The sequence below is a fragment of the Xiphophorus maculatus genome, chromosome 24 (assembly GCF_002775205.1).
Source record: "Xiphophorus maculatus strain JP 163 A chromosome 24, X_maculatus-5.0-male, whole genome shotgun sequence".
Classification (NCBI taxonomy): domain Eukaryota; kingdom Metazoa; phylum Chordata; class Actinopteri; order Cyprinodontiformes; family Poeciliidae; genus Xiphophorus; species Xiphophorus maculatus.
The window spans coordinates 8,665,146-8,680,343 of record NC_036466.1 but is presented as its reverse complement, the minus strand read 5'-3'; the positions used below and the strand labels follow the sequence as shown (position 1 = coordinate 8,680,343).

At 37.8% G+C, this 15,198-nt stretch overlaps 1 protein-coding gene and 1 long non-coding RNA gene across 2 annotated transcripts; both read right to left on the bottom strand.

Moving 5' to 3' along the window:
• Positions 1-8,510: 8,510 nt before the first annotated feature.
• On the bottom strand, positions 8,511-9,111 carry LOC111607609. Its single transcript, XR_002752370.1, has 3 exons — positions 8,962-9,111; positions 8,766-8,878; positions 8,511-8,693 (listed from the first exon to the last, which is right to left on the bottom strand). It is a non-coding gene; the product is annotated as an uncharacterized LOC111607609 (long non-coding RNA).
• Positions 9,112-10,566: 1,455 nt separating this feature from the next.
• Positions 10,567-12,052, bottom strand: LOC111607608 (piggyBac transposable element-derived protein 3-like). Its single transcript, XM_023329487.1, has 2 exons — positions 11,714-12,052; positions 10,567-11,605 (listed from the first exon to the last, which is right to left on the bottom strand). Exons 1-2 carry the CDS (start codon positions 11,904-11,906, stop codon positions 11,127-11,129), a joined length of 672 nt encoding a protein of 223 aa, XP_023185255.1. The 5' UTR covers positions 11,907-12,052; the 3' UTR covers positions 10,567-11,126.
• Positions 12,053-15,198: the final 3,146 nt, after the last annotated feature.

The following is a 15,198-nucleotide window of genomic DNA, read 5'->3' as shown; positions in this document are numbered from 1 at the left end:
AGGGCTACAGTGGACGTTTATCTATAAATTAAGGTTTGGCACGATCTTTGCCAAATGAATCAAAAAGGCTCCTGGAACTCATCCCTGGGTTATGCCTGTGGCTACATGAAGGAGGATAAATGAAGACTGGCTTTTCTAACAGGCTGATACAAGATTTCTGCTCTAATAGAAATTATCTACTGCTTCAAAATCTTTTGAGAGTTGTGGAGGAATGCCGGAAGATAACGGCTTGTAGCACAGATTTGTTAAGTGTCGTCATTAGCACCAGGAGGTTTCTAGTCATTGAAGTGATTTCATTTTATGAGAACTTGTTTCAGTGTTGTGGATGTTTATGTTTAATGAAAATGTAGGCTAAATAGAGGCTTGAAAATAATCGCTACCCATTTTAACAATTGTAAGTCAGATATTTTAGTGAGATGAGACACAAGAGTAGTTTATGTCTACTTAGTGGATGCATCTGTAGGTTAATAATATATAAATAAAAGGGCTAAACATGTCTCAATCACTCTATTACCAGAAAAAAAAACGTGATTTGATTAGATGAGACTTTCAGTTTATTGCTTCCATTTACTGTCAGTCTTCCATTTTTGATAACTATTTTATGCTTTTGGAAAGAAGGCATTTTTTAAAATAGAAATATTGGAAGAATCTACTTTATTAGTAATAACTTCCTAATTTTTCCTTCGCTCCAAAGGATATAATTTCAATGATTCTTCATTACTCGAATCCAAGCGACTCAACTCTAAAACAGCACATGTTATCCGTTCAGTTTTTTCTGTCTTTTGCAAATGATGGTGTCATTAAACCATTCTCAATTAGCCATCTGGGGGTCGATGGTGAAACAGCTCTCAGACTGTAATCATAGTTCCCCTACCTTGCGTGCCAAACTCTCACTAACCGTCTGGGCCCTCCAGTCCTCCACTCTCAAATGTCCTTATGTGCTTCATAATCACTCTGTGGAAATGTTCACAAATCTGTCCGGGTGTGTGTTTGCGTGTGCGCGTCCGTCTGATTTAATCTCCTTGTATGAACGACTCTATCAAGCGCAAATATGTGTGTCGGTTTCGTCTCGTTGTGAGACCCTGCGTGCGATTGATGATCCCCAAGTGAAAACATTTAGATTGCCTTCTTCTCGGTGCCAGTCTAGATTAGGTTGACGATGAGACCATTCCGCTTTGATTACCATTTTGGCGTTTAACCTGCGCCGATAACAGGGGCTCGTCAGCGAGGGAAGGCTTGGTGGACCAGACAGTTAGTAACATGCAGGCACACACACTTCTCGGATAATTGAGTCATCATGTCTTTGCCAGCAACCACCTTCCTACTTTGCTTCTCACTGTGTACTTCCTCGCTAATCCCCATTTTTTATATATTTTTTTTGTTGTATGCTCACGGCACCAGGAGGCTATTTGGATTAAAAGCACATGCCAAGTGTGACATGTGAAGGTCTCTTTTTTTTCCGATTTATGCTCCGAGGTACCTCTGCACCAAGTACCATACAACATGATGCTTGACTCTGACAGTATATGCAAATCAAGTGATTATCTCCCTTACACAGAGAGTTCTCATTTACACATACCACTAAGCTTTATCAAGTGTGTACGGTAAGCTAAGAGTGATTCACAGTTCCAGATAGAATGACAAAAAGACCTTTTTTACCCCAAAATATTGTAGTGCTAAGTTTATTTGCGACATATTCGGTGAAGGTTTGTTATTTATGTAACATGTTTCATGTGTTAAAAAATACAAAAAGATCAAAACATAAATGAAAATGCAAATACAAAAAAAATGTTGCTTTCCTAAAGAGGTGATGCAAATGTGCACACACACACGCAAATACACCATAATACAGTACATAAAATAAGATATTAATACAGAATTACAAATAATAATTGGAATCAAGGGAAAAAGATGTTAAAAACATGCTTGACAAATATAACCATTTGTTTTATTTGTAATTATTTACTAAGAATATTTTTAACTTTTATTTCTTACAAGTGGAAAAAAAGACAGATGTAGCAAAAACAGTAATGTGGTTTATGAAATTGATATCAATTACATCTGCATTTTGCACTTTCTTATTGCCTTTAACAGTCTACGGAGTTTGGCTTCAATTTGGTGTCAGAAGTTTTGCACCAGTGATTTTTCTAATTGTCTAAATTGCTAAATTGTCAGACATTCATGCACCGATATCTGTGATACGTTGCTTAAGCGTAGTCAAAAGATGTAGATTTGTAAATTTTATGCATAGTGGTAATTTATTTGGTGATCCAAGAGATACAAGGAATGTTGTATTTCAATAAGTTGTACGTTAATAAGTACCGTGTCTACATATACTTTCTATTTCGTTGCTTATTCAGTCAGCCTTAAGTTGCTAACATGATTAGCTAACAATGGATCTTCCAGAGATAAAACAGACTTGCGAAATGTATTGATAAATGGCTTCTTTCATCCTGCAGATCCGGCAGTTACTCAGCATTACTGTGAACGGCCATACGACAGAAACATGTAATTAATCACAGTTTATTTATAAATTAACAAAATGGATACATATGTTTTCAAACACACCCAGATTGGTTTCGGTAGTTTGTCTCCTTGAAGAAATTAAATCTTATTTTGAAAGCTGCTTTTTCATTAAAGTCTGAAGGGAAAATAAATACTAAAGTAATGTGTGATGACACAATAGTTTTTCAATGCACTGTACATCCAGTGGTAAGGTGCCCGGGTTATTTGGCTTTTACGTTACGTGACCTATTGTTTCCTTTGATTTATTGGTCTTATTTTGACCAAAAAGGTCAAAATGTCAGTTCCTCAGATGTATTGCACAGTTCCTTTAAACATTTAGCGAACTTACTTTTGTTGCTAGTCTTGGTATAATCTACAAACTGTAGATTTAAACTGTATGTAAGCTTGGAATGAGACATTGTAAAGCAACTTCACAAGATAATTTGTGATTATCTTGTGAACAGTTTGTATTATGGTCACACTCAATGGCTGTTTGCGATTGCTGTTGTGTTGCTGAGGTCCACATTAGGAAGATCTGAGCATCTGATAATAAAATATACTTTATCATTTCTCCCTTGAAGAAGTTTGCTATGCAGGTTCAGTCAATGGGGAGTTGACCACTAGTATGTTGAGTAGATCATTTCTTGCTACCGGGACTTGGTTACATTAGTGGTAATGTCTTCATCTAATTATTTTTGTCCCAATTTTACCTTAAAGATCTCACCATCAGTTTCAAACTATGTTTTTTGAGAAAAGATTAATTTAAAAAAAAGAGAGAGAGATAAGAGTAGGTCACCTTTGGTACTACTCTTCTCTCAGAGCCACTGTAGTCCTTGCTCTAAGATTATCTTCCTTTACTAGTTTGTGGTTGAAGTTGAAAGTAAACCGCATTAGTCATGAGCTTGAAAACATGATAATTTTGAAAACCTTAAACCCTAGTACCTGATGTAACACTTTTTCTTTCCTTAACACTTTTACGGGAAAGCAGTCCCAAGATGGCAGTGTGTCCAGGTTCTAATGATTCAAAGGTCAATGCAATCTCTACACTCTCTCCTTTGGTTCGTTCAGGGTGGGGAGGGCGTACATGACTGCTTTCTTGAGTGAGTAAATGACATCTGTTTATATTTGTGGTCTTGATGTGTTGGGATGATAGCTGTCTGGTGCTTGTAGTTGTGCCTTGCATTTTATTTGCTTGCTTGAGTGTTCATACTTGATTCAGAAAACAGCTCGGGCCCCAAATCTCTGAGGGCGTGCGCGCGCTCCCATAGTTCATGAATAACTCTTGCTTTAAGATACTGAGAGTGGATTCGGGCAAAGGGGGAACATAAATCTGAGGCTGACACCCTCAGTGAAAGTCATTAGTCAGCCGTCACCGACCCTGGCCCACTGCCATGTCACGGGAGCCGCCTCCCTTCCCCTTTCGTCTCTCCCTCTTTCTCTTCCTTCCTAACAAGGGCCATTTTGCTCAGCCATTTCCTCATCGCTCTAATTCAGCCAATGAAATCAAGTGAAGAATTAATGCTGATGCAGGCCTGCTGGAGACTTAAGGCCAAATGCACACTTACTGTAATAAAACATAAAGAGTTTAAGGTAAATGGATATTCGGTTGTAATAAAATTTAGCAGGAAAGAAATACAAGCAGATTAGCTAAATGGTCGTAGTTATAAAATTTCGCCGTGAGACAGTGCAACTGTTGAACGAATCAATGTGTATTCAGTTGTATCTTCTTTTTATGTAACTACATACCATCTTTGCAGTGATCAACCAATTAATATATTTCAGGAATTTAGTTCTGTTGATTATTACGATTATGACTTACAGTTAATGAATCCCCCAAACTCAGCTACTGGATAAGGCTCATAAAAATAACCTTTATTAAAATACTTTTTCTGTATATCAGTTAAAATAACCTTAAAACTAAGATTATCACTAGCTAACATTAACTCCGACTGGCTTTGCCATCTTTTGTCTAACAGTACAACATGGCAGCATAAATATTCCATCCAACATTACTAATCAGGCTCAATTTTTACAAGTGGAGACACTTTATCACTAATTTGCAAGATCTTCCTTCTGTGATTGTTTAGTACAATCAGCTAACTGAGCATGATACCCATGGAGTGACAGTGCAACGTCTATGGAGACGGTGATGAAACGAGATTTCGTTCTATCTCAATTAATAACTTAGAACCAGACTTTAACTTATTTTACTGCTCAGATAAGCAAGAAGTGGTATTCGGAGTAAAAGCAGAAAATGTTAGACAACGTGCAGTCCTGTGCACTGAGGCAAACGCTGAGGAAATTGTTAGACTGTGCTGTAAAGTTCAGAAGATTTAGAAAGGTCCCTTTGTTCACGCTGAATGTGAATGCTTCTGGAGAAAGCAGGTGGCTGTTGCGTCTGTATTTTCAGAGGAAAAGTGAACTTTTTCCTAACTGATAAGATGGCTCTTATCTTGGTTAAAGCTGAAGAAAAAAAAAAGCCTGTACATTCTTTACTTTTGAAAGACACAGTACTGGATATTGTCAACTGCTGCACTACATTTGTGTAATAAGAGAAAGGACGAGCCGAAGCCAGGATGAATCTAAAATGCACTTCGTTTTCCACAAATGCAGACCTTTCATTCTCTCTCTCTCTCTTTTTCTTATAAAATAAATTTAATTTAATTAGATTTCACATTCTCAGAAGCAAGCGAGACAGAAAATTAGCTGCTTAGAAAATATTAGTCAACTTTCTCATGGAGTTTACAACTTGGATAGGAATTTGTTGATACAAAACGAGCCTATAAATGTATAAAAAACAACAACAAAAAAAGAAAAACGGTATAACCCTGGAGCAACCATTGTAAACATGCACGCTTTCATTAAGCTCCTATTTATGCGTGTGGGTTATGTTTGGTGCTAATTTGAATTTGCTTTGTGCTGCAGGTCTTTGTGTTGCCTCCAGAAAGGAAAGGAGCTTGTGCCAAGAATAAATTGAATGTTATGTACTAAAAAATGTTTTACTGTAGGACACTTTGATGGGAAATCTTGGGAGGATTTCAACCCTCTGAAAGCTTTTTCATTCCATCAAAGTCTTTCCAAATATAAAATAAAAAAAAAAAAGTCACGTTGGCAACTTGGACATCTTCATAGCCCACTCATATCAGTGAGCCGAAGTTGCCAGTGCGGGTAAATGGAATAAATGCAAGGTTGTCGAGGAAAAACACTTGGGGTAAAAAGGAATTTGCAGCATTTCCTGTCTGCAAGTACTTACAAATTCCTACTTTTCAACCCTTTAGCCTTTTGGAAAGACGTCTTTCATCACAGAAAAGGGATGGATTTTCCAAAAACCAGTGAAATACGCCTTATTGTGTATCACTTTTCAAAGGTTTTCACATATGTCATCGAGATCATAGATGTTTTTCAACTTGTTGCATATTCAGATGATACTATGTGGAATATGTTAGAACGCAAAGATGGATGCAATTATGGAAGTTATCAATGAACAAAAACAAAGGAAGTTGGACCTAAAGATGAAAGTATATGATGAGTGAAAGATACTAAAAAGTAAACAAAATCCAAAGGAGATATGGACAAACCTGAGAATTTTGTTAAAAAGAAAGCCTGAACTATATTTTTCATGCACTGTTGTCCCTTATCAAAACCTTAAAAAAAACAGAATTTGAGAGTTCTCCAAACTGAATAGAGATTATTTAATTTTACGTCTGAAAGACTTTTGCAGTGAATAACAATTCACCAGGGTTACTGGCTAATTAGTGCTTGTGTATGACACCCTAGTGACTAAATATTAGATTATCTAAAAAAACTAATCGTTCCAGTCCTTTTCAGCTTGAAAACAAATTACACTTTGTCGTTATTCTAGTTAAGGTTCTACAGCGACAGTCTGCAGAGGACTCTCTCCTTAAAATCCCTTACTTGTGACCTAAAGACTTGATGTTGCATTTCTGCATTAGTGCAGCTAGGTGAAATGTGAAGGTCACTGTTGGTGTTTTGGAAATGTACGGACCTGAGCATGGATTTCCCCAAACAAAAAGTAATGCGGTAAACATTGTTCTCCTTTGTTCCGTTCTATCTGGTCCTGTAATTTCCTTCACGAGCTGCTGAACAATCACCATGTGCATTGGATCAAACTGACGGGTCGCCTCCGTAGTACTTAGTGAAAAAGCTTCTAAACCCAGTTTGAGAGCTTTGTGTTTGTGCTGTCCCAATTGTTTCCATGCAGCTGCCTGATTGCTACAGTAATTACATCCTCTTTGCAAATAATAAATGTGATTCCCTTTTAGGGAAATTAGGAGAACTCAAATCAATTTAGGCAATTTCCTAAAATGAAAATATACTTGTTTAGGAATTCTATTTTGCAACCACAAAGGTGTGCTCATTGGTCAGTTCTTTTTTTTTTATTAAAGTAATTACAATACAAATCTGTTTTGCAGCCTGTTCACCAATGCTTTACGTTATAATTATCGCCCACTGATGAACGAGCTGAGGAGCAGATTGTCTTTTGATTCTCAACTGTTGTACCTACCAACCAGCTGGAAGGTCTTTGCTTTGATATCGTTGCGTGCTTATTGATTTTGATAGTCTTGGGTAGTGTTGTAGTTTCTGGTCCAAGTACTTAGCATGAAGCTAAGTGACTTCTTTAACACTTTTTTGCACTGAGCTGAAGCAGTTTTTTTTTTTTTTTATCAAGCATTCAATCTTTAGTAAACAAATTGGGTAGAAAACTGGTTCAGAAGTAGCTTATCACAAGGAATGTTACAGTTTTAGTCCATATTCTGTGTCTGTGATGGTCATTGCCTTGTGTAAATGTGTTATATGGCTTCGATTGGTCAATGAAGACCTAAATGAGTCAAAGCTGGATTTGTAGAGAGTCTGATGAGATCAAATTCAGGCAAGGTCTTTGGGAATAAATTCAATGAGAGTTGTTTGGAGGAAAAATGTTGCGTCCATCCTGGTAATACTTGTTTTAGGCAATATTTAGAACAACAATAGCTGAAACTATTATTTTGACAAACACAAAGCAAAAAGTGATTTCTAGTTAAATATCTTATTCAAGGTCAGCTTTGAGCACACTTCCCAGCAGCCTTTGCACATTTGGGTTTGTTCAGGATACTCAGGCTTCCTCCAAAGTCTAAAACCATGAATGTTAAGTACACTGTAAAAAAAAACGGCCTCATTTTACGGTAAAAAACTGGCAGCTGAGTTGCCAGAAGTTTACCGTCTTTATACGGTAAAAGTCTGGCAACCAAAACTGCCAGTTTTTTACCGTATTTCTAAAATACGGTAAAATTCTGGCAACCAAAGCTGCCAGTTTTTTACCGTATTTCTAAAATACGGTAAAATTCTGGCAACCACAGCTGCCAGTTTTTTACCGTATTTGCTAAATGCAGGATTTTACCGTATTTTTGAAATACGGTAAAATTCTGGCAACCACAGCTGCCAGTTTTTTACCGTATTTTGTAAATGCAGGATTTTACCGTAATTTTAATATACGGTAAAATTCTGGCAACCACAGCTGCCAGTTTTTCACCGTATTTTGTACATGCAGGATTTTACCGTATTTTTAATATACGGTAAAATACCGTACTTCCTAAAATATTTTAAAAAAAATAAAATGTGGTTTTGCCGTAGTAAATACGGTCATGCTGACTGAGGCATAATATCTACATGAGTGAAAAACACATCCAGACTGTATGATATATTGACATTTTATTGTAAACCCTCCCCCCCCAAAAAAACTTATGGTAAATTACTGGTCTCTGTTCCTACCAGAATTTTACCATACAAATTATAGTACAACAACCAAGGAAGTGTAACTTGTCAAGCATTTCTATACAGAAAGTTATAAAGAAAATAATTTCTAATTAAACAAAAATACAGATTACGAGTAATCCACTTAAAGAAACAATTTCTATTTAAAAAGTCAAGTTAAAAAAAGAACTGATTCTATTTTATGTCCAGTTTCCTCACGGTATTACTGAGATCTGGAAAACAAAAACAAAACAAACAGTATGTGTCCACATAAGAGATAACATATTGTAGAAGACAAAATGGTGATAAAAGGATTCTTGTTCTGGGTTGAGAGTCACAAGTCGCTGAGATCAGACGTTGCTCAGGATGGTTGTAGTCTTCCCAGTCACAGGTTGAAATTGAGACTCGCATGTTGTCAATCGGGTGTTTCCTCTCTGCTGGAAAACAAAAAGAAAAAGTTAGAAAGATGCACTACATGAACATCTTATTCGCTTAAATGTTTGTTTCACCTTTGTTGACTTGCATATGGACACAGGTACTTCAACCAGGTGGTGTGATCATTTCTGACTGAAAATTCAGTAGTTAAACCTTTGTTTGTTGTCAACAGGTGTGATCCTCTGGTCTGCAACCAGACAAAATACACAAACAAAAAACAAATAAAAACAAATATAACTGTTTTAGGCAATTTATGAAATAGATACTCACCATTTATCTGAGTCTCATGAAGGCCAATAGGTTGTCTTCAACCATTTATGTAAGTTACATTTCCTGCAAGCTAGCAGAAACAAAGCTGTAAATGTGAACACTTTTCATACAGGCAAACAAATTGATACAGCTGAGACAATTTATGCTAGGTTAGTTTTTCTCAGTCACTTTTGGTGCATTTCTCGAGTCATTGTTGGCATTTACAAAACAGTAAGCGCATTTCTCAAAACAATTTGTAGAAACAGGAAAAATAGCATTTGTTTGCTTTCAAAATCCTTAGTTCAGCTCTTAAAATCCTGTCTGTTAACATATCAGTGACTCAAAATAATAAGTTATAGTCTCTCTATGTACAGATAAGACAGTCAAATCGATTAGTCATGAGAAGAGACTACAAAAGGATCATTTACGCCAGTGTTTCTCAACCCTGGTCCTCAACGCCCCCCTGCTCTGCATGTTTTAGATGTGCCTCTACTCCAGAACAGCTGATTCAAATGATTGGATGACAATCAAGTACTGCAGAAGCTTGTTAATCATCCAGAGATACAATTCAGGTGTGTGGCAGAAGGGAAATACCTAAACCTGCAGGACAGGGTGACGCTGAAGACCAGGATTGAGAAACACTGATTTACGCTTTTGCTATAATTTATTCATGGACCATGCCATGGTGATTCAGAAAGAAAAAGACAGAAATGCAGAGAACAAAAAAAGTAGAAAAGGAGCCACAGGACAATCTCCTCAAGGAAAACTGTACAGTGCTGTAGAAATTACATTACATTTTAATTTCCATAGTCACTTTGTTCCTTAACTCCACTGAGGAATCTTTTTTCCTCAGTGGGGTTAAGGAATGAACAGTAGGGTGGGAGGACCTCCATCAGCATCATGTTGTGGGTCTCAGCCATGTCCTGATGTTGGACTGATGGAAACTGGCAGATGTCCTCAGCCTCTTCTGACTCTTCTTCTGCTTTCCTCCCAACTATTTCCTCCTCAGCCTCACTCCTCTTCTTCTCTCTGGCTGTTCACTCTGCCCAGATACTTGTTCATCAGTTCTCAGACATGTAACATTGTGTTGTGTTCTGACTATATAGAGCATAATGTTGCCAACTGATGGTTCACAAGATGCACCTCCAATCTGTTTCAGAAAACTGGTTGATCGTTGGTTGAGCTAATGGTTCATACACTGACCTGTTAGAGAAACTCAGGACTCACTTGGGAGCAATTTACCAATTCAGGACAGATTTAGAAAATAATAGAATATAAATTAATTAATATATGATTCACATTATGACAACTTTAAGACTTATGCATGTTAAGACTTACACAATGAACTGATGCTATTTTGGAAGTTGAGAATTCAACACAGACACGTTGTTGTCCTGTTGTCCTCATTTTCTGTATACACCCTTTATCCTCCGGGTCAAAATGACCCGTCTTCAATAAACCCCCAATATAAGCAGCTTAATTGAATTTTAAACACCAAATTCTATCTTGTATATTGTCACTCACCACAAAATGTGTGAATACTTGACTTTTCCCTCTCCACTTGAATTTCTATAGCTTAAGAAAAAAAATGTGCAAAATGAGTTTCGAATGCATTTTTATTCATCACAGTGACTAATTTTCTTTTACTTTTCTCCAGTGAACAAGAGGATGTACAATACAAAAATATGAAAAATAACATAACCCATTCAACTAATTGGCACATGTAGGGCAGTATGCAAGTGCACAGCCTTTGCAGATATATTTCTTACACCTGCAGCACACAGTATGTGTTTTACAGTCTGAGGGCAGAACTGACATCTCTTCCTCTTACTTGGCTTAGCTGAGGAAGTGGCTGTGGTAGATGGATCCTCAGGTTGATCAGGAGCTGCTGCACTCTGAATAGCTTTCACAACTGCTGCTGAGGCTTCTGTGTGGGGGACATGCTTCCTTCTTTCAATGAGTGGAGTTACAAGTGCCTTTCCTAGCTGCTCCAGGAACACCCTCTTCTTGTTGTGCTTATGAGACATCCAGGTTGGGTTGATCTCTATCCAAATCACAAAGGCATTGTAGGAGGACACATCAATGATGTTGTGGAAGATGACCAGGGGCCAGCGGGCAGTCATTCTTCTGCAGCTATATGCTCCAATCACCTTATCTAGGTTGTCCACACCTCCTTTGTTTCGGTTTTATTCCAGGATGATGATTGGCTTCCTGTCCTCACGGTCACTAATGTCGCCGTCTTTGTGCAGTGTGCTCAGAAGAACTACATTCTTGTTTTTCTTTGGGAGGTAGGAAACTAGAGTGGTGGTGGGTGTGAAGGCAAACTTTGAGGAGAAGACCTCTCTCTCCTTTGACCCAAGCAGTGCAGGTGGGAGCTCAGGCTTGTTCTTTTGAACTGTACCAACCATGGTGATCTTCCTCTTCAGGAGCTGCTGTCCGAGTTCATAAGAGTTGAAGAAATTGTCACATGTCACATTGTGACCCCTCAGTCCCTCTGTCACATCAAGCACAACTCGCAACCCCTGGTTCTTCTCTGGGCATCCACTGGTTGACTTCCCAGTATAGACTTGCATTTTCCAAGCATAGCTTGATTCAGAAGCCACCCATGACTTGATCCCATATTTTGCTGGCTTGCTGGGCATATACTGCCGGAAAGGACAACAACCTTTGGACAAAAGACATTAGCATCAGTGATTAGTATCAGTGTCACAGAAAACAGTCAAAGAAATCAATAGTGAAAATCACTTTTATTACAAATATGAAAACAGATTACCTCTAAATGGAACCAGTTGCTCATCCACTGTTACATCAGGCTCTGGATTGTAGAGGTAGGGCAACCGCTCCACCCACTTGTCCCATACCTCTCTTATGGCTGCAAGTTTGTCTGTCATACGTCTTGCTGGTCTTGATTCACGGTCATCAAATCGCATCAGTCTTGAGTAGGTGTGAAAGAGTTTGACTGGCATTGTGGCTCGGAAAATTGGCCTTCCACTCTCTGCTCACTTCTGCTACTGATTGATCTGAGACACAACTAAAACTTTGTAACATTTTATGGTTTGTAAATAACTCTGTGACCTTGATTTCAACTCCATTTGCCTCACGGGTCATTTTGACCTGAAGACCATCTTTGTACCTTTTTTTGTACAGCTTACATGGAAATGAGAATAAAAGCAACACTGAACTTTTTCTATTGTCTGGGCCAATCTAGGAAAAGTCTTAAAATCTCAAGTTAAAAAAATTACATTTAGGGGATTGTTTGGGGGGGGGGGGGTTTAACACAGTGGCGGGTCATTTTGACCCGAGGACAACAGGAGGGTTAACATATTTTGATCAAGACGATAAAAGCAAATTACAATTATAAAAGCATAGAAGTGTACATAACCAGCTACATGATGTACAAAAGCAAAACTTGCAAAACTAATTTTTTTGATGTGCAGAAGTGACACAGTAATTTGAAGATTGAACAGGTAGTTTTAAGAATTTCAATTCTGTTCTGAGAGATGCACCCAAACTGAGAAAAGCTGTAAAATATTAATATTTAAATTCTCTTATCTTCAAATCCTTCAACTGTCATGGACCCAGTGACTTTAGTGCAAGTATTTTGGGTGTGAGAGTCAAGAGGTCAAAGGAAAATATTAAATAATATCTCTGATGCCAAGCTTTATACTTCTAAGTATTACCAAAGTATTGAAACAAAAGCTAACATGTTCTTCAGAGATTTAACTTGCATGCATGAACATTTCACACTCAAAGTAATTCAAATTAATTATTGAACCAAACTTGGAAAAAGTTGCTTCTGCCATTAACAATAACTTTAAGCACATGTAGTCTGAAGTAGACCAGAAATATAATCTATGCAGCCGTTCCTACAGAAACATTAATGGAAGTGTTGCATCTGTGAAGATTAAATGTTCCATATAGTAAAAATATCTAGCTGCAGTGCATGTACATAAACAGCATGGCTCAGAAACTACACATTTCTTTGTCAGTTGGTTAAAGTTAGCTAACTTCAGTTGAAACCGTGAAAGGGACTCACCTGTGATGTGTTGCCCTTCTCCTCCTGAACGTGCAAAAATAGCAGAAATTTGATTTCAAAGACAGTAGCAGCATCTTGACAAGGACCAGGCCTACTGGGCTCTCAGCACCCTAGTTAGCAACCTTAGTTAGCACAGTGACTTTACTGTGTTGAGTTCAGGACACCACTACAGGAACAGAGTTAAAAGAATCTTGCTGCTGATGCTGAAGGATCAAGCAGCAATGCAAACTAGATAATTATTTGTTTACATGACAAATAACAGTCTCCATTTACTGTAAACCCTACTATTTATCACAATTACAAAATGAAAAACTCTCTAGACCAGGGGTCCCCAAACTACGGCCTGCGTCATTTGGTCTGGCAATGCCGGATCTGGCCCGCCTCCTCATACCAGAGAGCATTCAGTGTATTTTTTCATATATTGTATTTTCTGGTTTGTGGATTTCTCTTCAACCACCAGGGGGCTCTTGAGCAGATGTTAAACTAACTTTCCCTCAAATATATACTAGTCAGTCCCAGTCACCGTTTCACTCACGGTTTTTTCCATTTCCATTCTGGGTAAAAATCTATCTAAAAGCGACCGCGAATGTGTCGTAGTCAGCAAACCCCCCCCCCCCCCCCCCCCCCCCCCCCCCCCCGTCGACAGTTTCAAAGACAGAACAGCCCCCCCCCCCCCCCCCCCCGCCGACAATAAGTTTCTAAGGTATCTTTCTCCAAAAACTAAGACCGGCCCCCGAGCAGAGAAAGGAACAGCTATGTGGCCCTCGCAGGAAAAAGTTTGGGGACCCCTGCTCTAGACTATTCTCTACTAATAGCACAATATTCAAAACCAAGTGTGGGATTTGTGAAACTTCAATGATGGGTGACTTTACAACTTGTATGATTTTGGATAACACTAGAATTGTTCTTTATTGAAGTTTCACAAATCAGATAAAGGTTTTACAAATCCCACACTTGGTTTTAAATATTCTGATATGAGTTGAGAATAATCTAGTCCAGATTTGAAGAGTCTAGGTGTTGTAGTTTTTTAGCTAGAGTAAATTAAAGATGCTGATTGCAGTGAAAAATTAGGTGGAATTGCCCTTTAGCCATTTCCCAAATTGGAAGCAGCAATTGGAAACCAACTTCAGCTTCATTCAAGCAAGAGGGGCTAACATACAGTTCTCTTAATGTTAATGATCAAATGCTCTCATAAATGATGGTGGCGTTGGCTGTAGGAGTTTGCTTTGCAATCGGTGGATCGCCAGATCGATGCCTGGTCTACTGCTGAGATTTCAGTTTGGTGTATTAAAGGCATTATTAAAAAAGAAACCAAAATATCACACCAGCATTCTGTTCTTTGTAAAAAATTATTTTGCAGTCTTGTTTACGCTTTTACATTGTAGATCTAAACATCAGCAAAATTTGTAATTTTGGCTGATTGCTACTGTTAAGTTTAGGGTAATTAACTGCTGGCAATATTACAATTTTTTAAGAACTTTACAATTACTTATATTTTTACACTATATTTCTGTATTTTCTACATTCGTGACTGTCACAATTATTTAGGATATATGTTTATTCAGTTATGATAATGCCATGTATTTTCTACGGCAGTATAATGCTGTGAATATTCTGGTCAGTAACTGCTGGCATTTTACAATTTTTTACCGTAAATTTACTGACTTTCTTTGCAGTTTCGACTTACGGTTGTTCCATGTAATTTCTACGGTAATGCAATGTTTTTGGATACGACGGTCAAAAACTGTTGGTTTTTTACAGTTTTGTACCGTAAATTTACTGACTTTTTTTACAGTGTACTGTTTAAATTGCTTACAGGAATGTGGGCTGTTTTAAACCAATTTTTACAAAGAGCTGTCAATACCGCCCACCTGTTAAGAATCTTAATGAAAAGTTATCAAAATATCATTTGGTACATTATTTGGTTTAAAGTAACCAACATAATTTAAGTACTATTACATTGTAAATAGGGTAAAATGTAACTCTAGACAGTAAACAGAGTACCACCAAGGCAATGAAAATTTGATTAAAGACAAAGCCAATTATGTTGATGGAGTGGCTATGTTAATCTCCACACCTTTATCCTATAGAAACCTGGCACAAGGGAGTTGAAATTTTTGCGTTGCCAAGCAACAGCTAAGAAGCCTAAATGATTTGGAGAGTTTTCCATCCATCGTGAGAGTGTGTAAGCCTCTCACGATGTGACCAACTACAGGAAATGT

Bases quoted from the DNA above. Each gene is read 5' to 3' on its own strand.
- LOC111607608 (XM_023329487.1), bottom strand. From the start codon at position 11,906: ATGCCAGTCAAACTCTTTCACACCTACTCAAGACTGATGCGATTTGAT. The intron at 11,606-11,713 runs GTAATCTGTTTT...TTTTGTCCAAAG, and splicing joins GCAACTGGTTCCATTTAGAG to GTTGTTGTCCTTTCCGGCAG.